At 44.2% G+C, this 14,125-nt stretch overlaps 1 protein-coding gene across 4 annotated transcripts in view; it reads right to left on the reverse strand.

Annotated features, from left to right (window-relative positions):
- Positions 1-14,125, reverse strand: part of TANGO2 (transport and golgi organization 2 homolog) — an 80,703-nt gene that overhangs the window by 49,601 nt on the left and 16,977 nt on the right. For 3 of the 4 annotated variants that reach the window (XM_063144168.1, XM_063144166.1, XM_063144165.1), the window contains exon 2: positions 8,222-8,342. In XM_063144168.1, the coding sequence (XP_063000238.1) occupies positions 8,222-8,277 (56 nt within the window). In that variant the 5' untranslated portion in view covers positions 8,278-8,342. Of the gene's footprint in view, positions 1-8,221; positions 8,343-11,073; positions 11,087-14,125 lie in introns of those variants that run through there. The other variant, XM_063144167.1, reaches the window with a different exon arrangement.

The following is a 14,125-nucleotide window of genomic DNA, read 5'->3' on the forward strand; positions in this document are numbered from 1 at the left end:
ATTTTGATGATCTAGAAGAGGCTATAAAAGCCGACATTAATTCATGGGAAGAGGAGACTTTGGCTACAATGGCTAAGCATTTCTAATCAATGAGCTAGACCAGTTTTATGCTCAGTAGAGTATCTTTAATCTCAATTACTGGTTGATTTGCCAGTACCCACATCTTGGACTCAAGGGTTGTTCTAGTTTCTCTCTTGCCCTCAAAAATACCTTTCGGGAACCTTTCTTTTGGAGACTCAGGGTTGGCAGGATTTTGTTTTTCATTATGGGGAAAGAGGCACAAACCTACAGAGGACTGTGCCAGGATGTGATGAAGTTTCACTGTCGACCTAGGAGATGGGATGCATGGTTTAGAGTTTAAAATGACCTCCTGCAGATTTTCAGAAGACTTTGAAAATAATAATTTTTGCTCAAGCAAAATAAGGCAAGGATCTCTGGGCAAAAAACGCTCACCAGTTTTGTATGCGCCCCACCAGGGTACACCGGTCAAACACACTCTTGGCTGTGGCTGCCACCTGTGAATTTGGAAGAATGCAGCTACGAAACCAGGAAGCTGCTTTATACCAAGTCAGATCATTGTTGCATTTAGATTAGTGCTGTCTACACTAGGGATGGGGAAACTCCAGGCCATGGGATGGATGTGGCTCCACCCCACCCTAGTGTTCCCTATTGGTGTAAGCTTCATTTGCTGATATTTCTAACTACTGATTGGAGATAAGAAGGTATTTAAAGGCAACTAACCTTTAAATACCTTGCAAAGAATTGGGCTGTGCTTTTTGCAGGCAGGAGAGCTACTTATTTGTGAGTAGAAATGCAGAGGCTTTGTATATGGGAGGCTATTGGAAAGTGCTGCTGAGTGATTCAGTCCCGCTTACTTATGATTAGACAGAAGCCTTCTCCTTCTTACTTCTGAGTAGAGTTAAAATGGTAATAATCACATTTGACCATGCCCACTCTGCCTTTGGCCCTGCTCATAGATGGAATGGGGTCCCCCTGAGACCTTTCCCATTGTGCAATTTGGCCCTCGGGCTGAAAAAGGTTCTCTACCTCTGGTTTACACCACTGGTTTTCAGCTGGTACGTCAGGACCCACTCCCAGATCACAGCCTGGCCTAAAGTGGGTCATAATAGCACCGCTATCAGCATACAAATATTTCGGGGCAGGGGGAGAACTAAGATGTGGATCCTCAAATGCATGTTTGGGCTAAAGGTCAGTCACTGGTCCAAAAAGGCTGAAGACTACATTGACTGGCTGTCGCTCTCCAGAAGTTCACATTGAAATTTCTCTCTGGGGATCGAACTTAGGACCTTTAACGCTTCAAGCAACGACTCTACCACTAAGTTTCATCCCCTCCCCGAAGCATCAAGGAGCACTTGCAAATTTATCTGCCCTTTTTTAAAAAAAACCCAAACAAAACATTATTCTCCACATTATCCACCACCTCTATAGGTTTTAAGTCCAGTCTGCAAAAACGTTGGTGACATTCTAGAGCAAAGCCAAGTTAACGAATGGCATTACACCACCGCCTCTGACAAGAGGCTAGGTTGCTAGCTTTTAAACCTTGTTTTCCGTTCCTTTCTGCTCTGTGCCGTAAATATACAGCATCTTTTAGGGATTCTACTTCCCCCGCGCCCCCACGAGGCACTGCATCTTATTTGTTAGATTATTTTTATTCATACTCTGTCCAAACACATCAACTGAAGAATGCATTAGTCTGAAACAACTTCTGTGTGTCAAATCTATTTAATCCATGGAAGCAAGAACAGGGAGACTAACAAATAAGCGCAGAAAGGCAGGTTAATGCTACGATGTTGCCTTTATTTGGGAAACAAGGCTTAACATTTTGCCAACTATTTAACCATTCTAAGGAGTGCAGAAGAGCATCCTGAATTCTGAACTGACCTTTGTACTGCAGCAAACAGAGAGACCAGCTTTTGATTCTAAACTCTTGAGCTGCGCACATACGGCCATGGCACAAACGGCGAAATCTGCAGCATCGGAGAGCCAATGCAGCATAGCGGTGGGCACGTTGCAACTAGGACCAGAGCAAATTGGGTGTAAATCCTCACTCAGCCATGTAGCTTGCTGGGTGACTCTGGGCTAGTCACTCTCAGTCTCAGCCTAGCCTACCTCCAGGGCTGTTGTGCGGATACAATGTGATGAGGGCTAATAAACTGAAACTCAATCCAGACAAGACTGAGATGCTGCTGGTGGGTGGTTCTTCTGGCCAGATGGTGGGTATTCAACCTGTCCTGGATGGGGTTGCACTCCCTCTGAAGGAGCAGGTTCGTAGCTTGGGGGTTCTCCTAGAACCATCTGTCACTTGAGGCTTAGGTGACCTCGATGGCACGGAGTGCCTTCTATCTACCAACTCCGTTTGGTGGCCCAGCTATGCCCCTATCTGGACAGGGATAACCTAGCTTCTGTAGTCCATGCTCTGGTAACCTCCAAATTAGATTACTGCAATGCCCTCTACACGGAGCAGTCTTTGGAAACAGTTCAGAAGCTGCAGCTTGTGCAAAATGCAGCGGCCATATTGATAACTGGAACCAGAAGGTTCAAATATATAACACCGATTCTGGCCTGCTTGCATTGGCTGCCTACACGTTTCTGAGCCCAATTCAAGGTGCTGGTTTTAACCTATAAAGCCTTACATGGCTTGGGACCACAATACCTGACGGAACGCCTCTCCTGACATGAACCTACCCGTACACTGCGCTCAACATCTAAGGTCCTCCTACGAGTGCCTACTCCGAGGGAAGCTCGGAGGATGGCAACAAGGGAGAGGGCCTTTTCAGTGGTGGCCCTCCAATTATGGAATGATCTCCCCGATGAGGCTCGCCTGGCGCCAACATTGTTAATTTTTCGGTGCCAGGTCAAGTCTTTTCTCTTCTCCCAGGCATTTAACAGCATTTAACAACATATGCTGAGTTTGTTTGTTTTTAATGGACCCCAGAACTGTTGGTGTTTAAATGGATACTGTTGCTTTATACTGTTGTTTTTATATTTTTGATGGTTTTAAATTTTGTATACTTTTAAAAGTTCACTGTTTTTAACTTTTGTGAAACGCCCAGAGAGCTTCGGCTATGGGGCGGGATATAAATTTAAATAATAATAAATAAATAAATAAATAAATAAAGGGGAAGAGGTAAGAAGGATGGGAAGATTACAACAGCTGGGATTGTTTAGCTTGGGTGGGGTGAACTGGAAACCCATTTCAAACCATGGTTTCTGGTACTGATTTAAAAAATGAACTACAGGTTGCTCAAACCAGGAGATGACAGAGTGACTCTGAGCAGGAAAGAAGAGAGAGCACACACACAAGCATGGATCTCATTCATGACAGCCAAACCATGACCATGATGACTACATTTGGAGCATGAACGTTCGTTCCAGTGCAACTCAGAAACCAAAGCCCTGAAACTGGAGGGGGAAGAGAAGAATGTAAGGTTTAAACTCAAGCAGCTAATTAAAATACCTTACTTCTTTCTTCCAAAGTAAGCCATATCAGAAAGCAGCAGCAGAAATGATCTTCTCCCAAATAAATTATACAAAACTCTAAAAATAGCTCCATAACCTCAACTGCATGAAGATTTATGTAACTTCTTAATGTGGGGGCAAGTGAGATGGAAACATGAGAAACCGTTCCATTGAAGCAATTTCCTGTGATATAATTCAGTGCCATAAAAAGATTACGAGATTACGGCTCAGAAATCTAAACCTGTATTTACAAAAAGTAGCAATTTGTATTACAAAAATGGGATTTATGAACACGCACACACCGAAATAAGATATGTTTGTACATAAAACAAACGGGGGGGGGGGGAATGCTGTAAGATGTCAGCTAACAAAATAAGGGCCGTGCAGGATCAGGCTGAATGTTGAACTAGTCCAGCGTTCAGTTTCCACAGTGGCCAGCCAGATGCCTGTGGGAAGCCCACAAGCATGACATGAGCACAAAAGCAGACTTCTACTTTTAGAGCAATCTCATCCCCCAAACTCTAACTGCATAGGCATACTCCAGCTGTCCACTACCATATGCTCCAATTGTGCCCTATTTACCAGGGACGATCCCTGTGTTCCTGGCCCCAGGCAAGGCGTTGTCCCTATTATTTGCCTTGGCAGTTGGGGATGCCTTGGTATCATTGTGTCAGTGTGAGCTGCTATGATTGCCATTCTTCCAAGAAACGCAGGAGGCTGCCTTATATAGAATCAGACGACTAGCTCAGTATTGTCTACACCAGGGATGGGGAACCTCCGGCTCGTGGGCCGAATACGGCCCACAGAGGTTCCTCCTCTGGCCTGCAAGTTCTTTGGCCAGGCCACACCCCTTGTTGGATTTTCCAAGCTCAGAGCTACAGAAAAGATTGCCTTTCTGCAGCGCTGTGCTAGGAAACACAGATCTTATTTCAGTCAGCCCTTTCTGTGGAATTGAGCTGGGAACCAGTGACACAGAGAGTGAGGCTTCAGGTGAATTCCCACCAGGGACACCCTCAGGGTCTGGATGAGGTCGGGGGGCAGGACTTCAGGAGGGAGGAGCCTTCCTCCTGACATCACCCAGTCCCCAGGGTTGTCCCAGGAGGGAGTCCACCCCTGCCTCCGGGGCCAAAACTGTCCCTTACTCCCAGTCTGTACTGAATGGCAGCCACTCTCCCAGAGTTTTAGTCACCATCTTATCCCGTGTCCTAGATGCCACGAGTTGAACCTAGGACACTTTTGCAAAGAAAGCATGTGCTCTTCCATTGATCTATGTATGGCCTTAAACGGTTTGGGACCAAGTTACTTGAAGGACCACCTTCAACCATATCTGCCTGCCTGCATTTTAAGATCAGAAAGAGAGACCCTTCTCATTTGCCTACCTATGAGAGCACTCAGGTGGGCAATCAGACATGACAGGGCCCTCTCTGCAGTGGCCCCACACCTTTGGAGCAAGTTGCCATCGGAGGTCCACTATGCTCCATCATTGCAGGCTTTTAAGGTGGCCTTGAAAACCAATTATTTTACCTTGGTCTTCTCTCGATATGAGTGCTGTTGATGCTGTTAGTGCCATTGTCAATGCTGGTGTTTTTGCTGTTGGCTTTTATTGCTGCTTTTTGCTATTTTAATGCGTTTATGTTTTTATCACTTTTAATATTTTGTTTCTCTGTATTTTTATCGCTATAAGCCGCCTTGGGAGGGCTTCTGCCCTGAAAGGCAGCCAAGAAATATTTTAAATAAATAAATAATAAATCTATGGCTTTTCTGCCAATGATGGGTTCATGCCTCTGGAAGTTCTGCCTCTGAGCAGCTCGGTAGACACATATTATCTCTAATGTAAATGCAGGAAATTGTGTGCATGAACACTAAAGGCACCATGCAATGCATAGACTTTTATGGACCCTGATCGTAATATTTTGAGATGGCATACATTTGCTGGCACAGGCAGGTTTTATAACTGAGCAATAAATGGAAGAAAAATACTAGTTTGAGTTTAGTGTCTATATTCCTAATTTTTTAGAGATGACACACACTTTATACAAGCTTTAGAACTGGTAAATACCAATGTACTGATAATTTCAGGTAGTATAGAAGAATGAAATCAAGAGATTTCCCTTCTTAAAAAAATCCCATTGCCTTGTTTTGAGAATATCAAAATATTTCTACTATTATTCTATTTCTTTAGCTGATTCTCTGCTATCTACCATGCTGCCGGAGTCTTAGCAAAATTCCTTTCCATTCTGCAAATTCACTCCGCATATAGATTTGTCATTTTCTTGTTGTGTTTCTTATTTAGTATTTTCGTGCCATTTCCCAGTATTATATACTTCATTAGTTTTATCTTACAAGTTTTCTTATGATTCTAGTATACTTATTTTCTTAAATCACACTTACTATGTGGCACATTTCTGGAAAATATTGCTCAATAAACTCCATGTTTCCTTTAAAAAAATTAATATGTATTTCTAAACAAATATATTAAATGGGCATTTTTTTTTACCCTGGGGGAAGAGTAAATTTTATTGAAATGGAAATATGATCAGCAACTGGAAAGGCAGCTCACAGTCACAATTAAAATTATTGTATGAAAGCATCACACACTGGGCCAAGTCACATCACCAGATCTTTCATTTTGAAGTTGAACTGTGAAACTCTGGGCCAAATAAAACACGACAATTAACATAAAAATCATCAACAACAACAACCAAACAGCTGGAGAGTAGGGGCAATCTGGATCAAAGTTGTGATATAGGGCAAGGGGAGGGAATGTTAACATCTCCATTTGCAAGGAGGGGGTTGGATTTAATTAATTCTCTGCAGCCTCACTGGCTATTTCACTAGCAATTAGCATCTAAATGGAAGTTTTATGCAATTGCCAAATTCTGCAAGTTAGTTCTCTTCTGCCTTTTAGAATTTGGTATCCCGAACAGGTAACTGCAAGTCTCAACAAGATGAGAATAAACCCATGGAACTAACAGAAGTGGTTAATAGCTTTTCAAATTTGAGACGGATTCTGGTTGCCTGAGCTCTAATATATTTATTATGTTTTCATCAGCTGTTACAAATTTGCTGGTGGATTTTTAAGGGGTTTTTTGTTGCCTACTCCTGAATTTTTGGGATGAGTCAGGCTACTATCAATCAATCTTTGATTTATGGTTCACTGACCACAAAACAATAGAACAGCATGATATAAATATGAATTACTTGCAAAAAACACACACCCATATAGACACACATATAGAGCAAAATCCTATTGCAATGACCGTAAGCCTCCGAACGCAGAGGGTTATGGTCAGCCTATGCAGGGCAGGAGGTGTCCTTCACCTACCTGTCCTCCCACCCTGCATTTTTGCTAGACAGACTTCTTTGCCCATCTAGTGAAAGTGTCTCAGATCGGGTGGGAAGGAGGTTGAAGTGGCAGCAGGATAGCTCGTATCCTGGCCTCTCCAACCTCCTCCCCTCCCACCAAAACACCCACTTTTCCCCGTCTTGGAGGTCTCATTCCTGATCTCGGAGAGGTAACTGGTGCGGTACTTTCTGTGCTGGCTGCGAGGGACCAGGGTTGGGTTTTTTGGAATTTCGGTTCCCAGCTCCAGGGTCAGAGCCCTGACTCCGACTTCAGATCTAGGAATCTGAACCATTGCCCTGCCTGGCCTGTAGGATGCTCGAAGGTGCAGATCAAGTATAAACAGAGGGACGATCAAGGGGTCAGAGCACATGCAGTCAATCAGTCCAGAGGGTCAGGTAATATCAGGAGTAGTCACAAAACAGGTAAAGGTCAAAACAGAGGTAAACAGTTAGTACGTTACACAGTCCGGAGGCAGAGTTGGTAGGCAGTCCAAAGGTCAAGAAACAAGATATCAGGCAGAACCACGGTACAGGCAACACGATACAAGGTGGGTGGACCAAAGTTGTTCCAATCCTGGGCTGATATCAAATGCAGGCTTTTAAGCCCAAAGCCTATTAGAGCCCACCCAGAGCTCAGCTGCAGTAATCAAAGCTGATCAGAGCCCTACTCCTGAGGAGACCCTTTCTGCAGGCGAGTACTCCTTCGCTCAGGAGCCTTACTCGCCTGTCGCTTGAGGCAACGTCGCTCCCAGGGGCCAGGGGGGTGCTCAGCCTCTGCCTTAGAGGCAGGGTCCCTTTCTCCTGGCAGGGATGGTCCTGCAACTACCTCCCCCGAGGGCTCAGGCTCCTGTGGGACTGATGGTGGTCTTGGGTCTGGGGCTTTAGTTCTGGAGCATCCTGGGCTTCTGGGGCCTCTAGCTTCTTCTCTGAGGAGGACTCCTCAAGCAGGGGCATGACAACCATCCCCACCTCCTAAATCTGTGAACATGGCTTTGGCCTCATTTCCTAAGCCAGCCTTTCCCAACCTGGCATTCTCCAGATGCACTGGACTTCAATCCCCTTCATTCCCAGCAAACTTGCTGGCTGGGAATGATGGGAGTTGCAGTCCAACACAAATGGAGAGCACCGGGTTGCGGAAGGCTATCCTAGCCAACAGAACGCAAATGGTTCTACTGCAAAATCCATTCGTTCTCGTCCTGGGCACCAGAAACAGAGACCGATGTTCTGTTAATGGTCTCAGTTTTCCATTTCGGAGACAAATAGGAGGCTAGATTAAGGTCATGAACAGCATCACAAGGCGAGCGCAACCAGCAACCCCATGAATGGCTTTTCATATCTCGGCAGCTGCAGCGGCAAACATTTAGATAAGAGACTATAAACCGGCGCTGAACATTACCTGTATGCATTTTTGGAAACAGGTCGCGGGTCAAATTTAAAGAAAAGAATGCACATGGGTAACTGAGAGGGAAGCTTTGCTTCTTCCGGCCAGGGTCAGTGAAAGGTCATACTGCGGCAGCCTGCAAATGAAACATAAGGGCCAATATGACTTGGACATTCATACAAATACAGCCTTCTGTCCTCGAACGGAGTTCAAAATTCATGCTATTCTCATTAGCAATGTTCCACACTAAAATGAACAGGCCTTCATATGTATATTTCACACTGACTCATATTTAAGCATGGCTCTGTGAAGGCAGACCTTTGGCACTGCTGAAAATACTACTGGTTTAAATTGGAATTTTAAAATTCAGACTCTCAGGAGGAGGAGGAGGAGGAGGAAAGAATCACAGAGTATTGGCATGTCCAGAAGCAGCCAAAAACAGATCAGTTAAACCAATTCTCCAGTCCATAGTTTGTGATCTCTTCTCGATCCTCCCAGAGTGCAGGACACGGAATAACGGGCTCAAGTTACAGGAAGCCAGATTCCGGCTGGACATCAGGAAAAACTTCCTGACTGTTAGAGCAGTACAACAATGGAACCAATTCCCTAGGGAGGTTGTGGGCTCTCCCACACTAGAGGCGTTCAAGAGGCAGCTGGACAACCATCTGTCAGGGATGCTTTAGGGTGGATTCCTGCATTGAGCAGGGGGTTGGATGGCCTTATAGGCCCCTTCCAACTCTACTATTCTATGATTCTATGTTGTGCTCACACACACCCTCCTCCATGGGTGTGTTTCAAACCCATCCCACTTTTTCTAATTTGTTCAAACCATCGTTTGCCTCCAAACAATTGTTGTTTTTAAATGGATACTGTTGTTTTTATACTGTTTTTTATGTGTGTGTGTGTGTGTGTGTGTTTTAAATTGTATACTTTTAATGTTTACTATTTTTAAATGTTGTAAACCGCCCAGAGAGCTTCGGCTGTGGGGCGGTATATAAATGTAATTAAATAAATAAATAAATAAATAAATAAATAAATAAATAAACCAGAACTGGAAACCCAGTCCAAGACGTGGTCCCTACTTCTGCTTTGGAAACAAACGACGTACAAACAACCGTCTGGCCGATTCAGACATCCATAACAGCAAACTACTGTTCTCTCAAAGGAACAAATTTCAAGTGTGCGAAGAGAAAAGTGTGCGAGGCTCATTCTGAGTCTTCCAGACCATGGCTTGGAGGATTGGCAGAAGCAACCCAAAGACTCATGCTCTCAATATTTTGTTACCTGCTACCAGCTCAGGGTGCAAGGTGTGGCTTTTCTGGACCAAATCCAGACTTTTAAAACACAAAGACTTGGATACAAGTCAAACTCATTCACGAATTCTGTAACAGAGACGGGGAAAAACTAAATCACAAGGAAATGTTTCTGTCAAATGCAGGAAACACACTTAAAAGACAGCCTTTTTGCGAAGATTTAAATCAGTGGAAGAGGAAACAAGACACATGTATGCACACTATATAACATGTAAGGTGTATTTAGACATTAACACCAAATCATGGTTTGGAACAAGGAGAAGAAACTCCAAGGGGACTCAGGTGTCTGTGTTCTCTCTTCCATCTCCCTCCCATCTGCCCCATGAGAAGTAACTTCTTATCATGGGTTTGTGATCCTAGTTTGAAGGCAAATGCAAACTATAGTTTACTGGTTTGGACAAGACGGCAAACTATAGTTTGTTGTGACAGCACCAGAAATGATGAAGCGATGATGTATTGTGCAAGTGTAAGACATGTTATTGTGATCCATCTGAATGGCCCCATAGGGTACCTAAGAAATACTGATGGCAGAGTGAATTGTAATACATAATCAGAACATAGGAGGAGGAAGGGACATAGTTTAGCAGTAGAGCAGAGATTTTACAGGAAGAAGGTCCTAGGTTCAATCCCTGGTGTCTCTAGATCAGGGATACAGAATTTCTTTCAGCCTGAGTGCAGAATTCAATTTTGGAGAAGCTCTCAGAGGCCACATTTCAGTGGTGGGTGGGGCAAAAGGAGGCGGGGTCAAAATACAAGCATATTTGTGCTTAACGCACTTACTGCCAGTGACTAAGCCTTAAGGGAAGCATTTCAACCTTTTAGAATGGGGGGGGGGGACATGCAAATGCTTGGAAATCACCAAAAGATCGAGGGGCAGGGAGGGAAGCAGGAATCACTTGGGGATGTAGGGAGGGGGAGGCCATCTGGGGAACCTTGGATTGGGACCCCCGGAGGGCCAAATTGGGGACCCCAGGAGGGCCAGCCTGAGACGCTAAACCCAGAGGTGGCTCTATATTTGGGGGGGATGGGGTGATGACCCTCTGCGTCTCCCCCAACCACTTGTGGCAAAGAAAGCCCACCACAACCAGGTTCTTTTGCATGCAGCTACTGATCGCCATACACAATGTTCTCTTGTCTTCCTTTGACAATCTTAGCAGAATATCGAGTGTCTGCTCTGCCCCACCAGCCCTAATGAGCACCAGCTGCCACTGCCCAGACCTAAAGTTCAATTTTCCTGCTCTAGATAAACAGGATCAGGAAACAGTTGATGAGGAAGATCCTCTACTTGAGACCATTGATGGCTGTTGCCTGGCCAGGCAGACAATCCTGGGTCTAGATGGATAAACAACCCAACTTGTTAAGCAACCTACGTTCCTAGTGTGCTTTCCCCAACACACAATTCCAACACCGGCAGCTCACTTGAAGATTCGGCGCACGTCTGGACGGCACGACAAATGGTCTTTCCAGATCGGAACCCTTGCAAGCCTTTCCAGATATTTTCTATATTGCCCCACTGGGAACGGTGTCTGGTAATAAAACTACAATGGGGCTTACTTTTCCCTCCAGCTGGAACAATGATGAGAATGTTAGTAATTGAACAGGCCCCTTGCATGTTTCACAGCTACAGACAGCTTGCACGGATTAAGGGTTTTCCAGCATGGAGAGAGATGGTGGTACGACAATCAATACCTGAACTCCATAACGGCTCTGAATAATTAGCTTAACCTTGCCCCAGTGAGTGATGACCGAGGGGGTTTTATTGAAAACAAATTAAATTATTTTTTTTATGAGCCCAAGAACATGGTGAAAGATAAAGAGATCTCTTCCCTTTTCCACACTAAAAACCCCACTTCTAATTCAAGATCCGTGTTTCATGGCACCTCGCCAAAAACCTCCCACAATATCCCACATTTCAATTCCAACAGAAGGCAGTCATTTTCTGTAGCGTTTCACACTATTTTGCTCTTTACCATTAAAAGCAGCGTTAAAAGTACAAGCGTTTGTATGAATTTCAGAATTAATAGCCTGCCAAAACAGCAGCTTGCTACTGTCAAGCCATAACTCAGCTCAATACAGATAGCAGTCTACTGCCACTGTTCAGCTGCAATAAACTCTCCAATTGCCATGATCCTGCTAAGGACGTCCACAGCTGCAAGTAAAATAATCCAAGTAGGGCTGGCATCCAGGATAGGCAGAGTGGGGCACCGGCCAAGGGGCCACATCCCAGCAGGGGCCTACTGACAAAAGCCGCCTGGAGTTGCTCTTCCTCTTCACCCTTGCAACCTCCTTGTTACAGGAAGCCAGATTCCAGCTGGACATCAGGAAAAAATTCCTGACGGTTAGAGCAGTACGACAATGGAACCAATGACCTAGGGAGGTTGTGGGCTCTCCCACCCTAGAGGGCATTCAAGAGGCAGCTCGACAGCCATCTGTCAGGACTGCTTTAAGGTAGATTCCTGCAATAAGTAGGAGGTTGGACTCGATGGCCTTATAGGCCCCTTCCAACTCTATGATTCTATGAGTTGTACCCATTATCCAGCAGTTGGAACGGGGCTTACCTGCCTCCCCCTGGAGCTACCTGCACCCCAAAAAATTCTGTCACAATTAAAAGAAGTGTACTGCTTTTCTTAACAGTTTGGCAGGTGCAACTCTGTGCTTTCACCCTACATCCATTGTCCACATTCAATTTGCAATTTTGTCTTTGATAAGCCACCGAACATGGTGTAATATAATTTTAACTGGATGATTGTTATTATGTTTTATGATGAAAATTTCTACAATATTTTGTACACTGCTTTGGTGGGGCAATTGTACCTTAGAAGCTGGTTTATCAATCAGGGAATGAATGAATGAAATAGTCAGGAATTACATGAACAATCATGTCAAGGAACCTCGGGCTCACATTAGTTCTCCCCACGCTCATTCCCTGCCTCCTATCCTGGTTCAAAGCAAACCATAGTTTGCTATCCCATTTGAACAGGTAAACTACAGCTTGTGTTTGCCTTACAAATCAGAATCCTGGTTTACTAGGCAAGGACAAGATATAGTTTGCTGTTTGGGACAAAACAGAACCACCCTTAAAAACAAATGCAGCAAAATCTCGTTTGGTTCTCTCCAGTTCTCGTCTTCCACATTTCTTTCAGTATCTTATTCTAAACACTCTTTGCATGATGCTTTCTTTTTTAACCATCACTCTTCGTGGTAGAAGATCTGGAACTGTTTTTGTACATGGGAGACAGATGTGTGACAAATCTGTGCTCCATTATGACATCTAAAAATGAGGAAGTGTTGGTCCTGGGCTATAAAGAACTGTCTATTTTAAAGCCAGTCTTTTCAAAAGCCTTTGGAAGGCTATGCTTCCAACTTCACTGGAAATGACTTGCTATGAGCCCCTGTTTGCTCACTGTAAAACCAGGAGGGCTGCACAGTTTAGCTGATTAAAAATGTTTTCTTCTACTGAAAGGTTGCCCCTGATCAGCCAGCCTGCAGATTTTTCACGATAATAGAGCAATTTTAAAATATATTTAGAGCTAAATGTTTCTGCCCTCATCAAGAGCTGTGATGCTAAAAATGATGTTGTGATACTTCACACATACCTCACCTATACTCATAAGACTGCAGCCCTCTTATTAGAGAGGCATCCCTTCCTCAGAGTGAGTTTAATAGAATGGAGAAGACCTCTTCTAAGAGGGTTCCTCCCCTGCAGCACATGTGTGCACCACTGAAAAGCAAACAGTGTGCTGTTTTCTTTACAATGTAGAGCAACCTCAGATCTGTGGGTGAGATCTGGCTCTCCTGGGTTCCCCAGATGGCCGTACCTACTTTCTGGTGGATTCTTGGCTTTTGCAGTTTTATCTTCCATTCTAGAAGGTTGAAATGCCTCCTGAGGCTGAGTTAATGGCAGTAAGGGCTTTAAGATAAAATAGGCTGGGATTTTGGCCCCACCCCCTTTTGGCTTTGTCCCGCCCACCACTGAAATGCACCCTCCACCCCGAGAAATTCTCCAAAATTTAACTCCGCACTCGGGCTGAAAGTGGTTCAACACCCCTGCTATAGTGAAGTGTTAGCTGAAAGTGATTTCTCTATAAGGTTCTTACACTGCTGTTTTTAGCTTTTGGATCCCACTGCTTCTAGCTTGCAGTATCATGTTTTAAACTTTGGAATTGTATATTTGATTCTGTGTTATAAGCTCCCCTGGGAATTCATTTAATGGGCGGGATATGCAGTTCTATAATAAATACATTAAAATAAACTCTCTCTCGGTTGGAAATACCCACTTACAAAGGACGAGAGTTTTAGAAACATCCATTAAAATTATACTTTTGTGACTGCTTAATAAGAACAGGAGCTAGATTCCAAGTTTGCTTTGGCTAGCTGCTAGCTACTGTTTATATAGCTTTCTTTCAGATGCTTTTCACAGATGATTCTATAATTAAACTAGCAGACAGGCCTTGATGATAACTTTGATGAACTGTACCCTCTACAACAATAGAAAGACAGCCACCCAGACTTTGTTTATGCTAGCCAGTATCTTCCTTCCTTTGAGTTTCAAAGGGTATTTGTTCCAAAGGCAAACATCAGGGAAAAGCCCAGATCCTCAAAAGAA

This window comes from Elgaria multicarinata, chromosome 18 (assembly GCF_023053635.1).
Source record: "Elgaria multicarinata webbii isolate HBS135686 ecotype San Diego chromosome 18, rElgMul1.1.pri, whole genome shotgun sequence".
Lineage (NCBI taxonomy): Eukaryota > Metazoa > Chordata > Lepidosauria > Squamata > Anguidae > Elgaria > Elgaria multicarinata.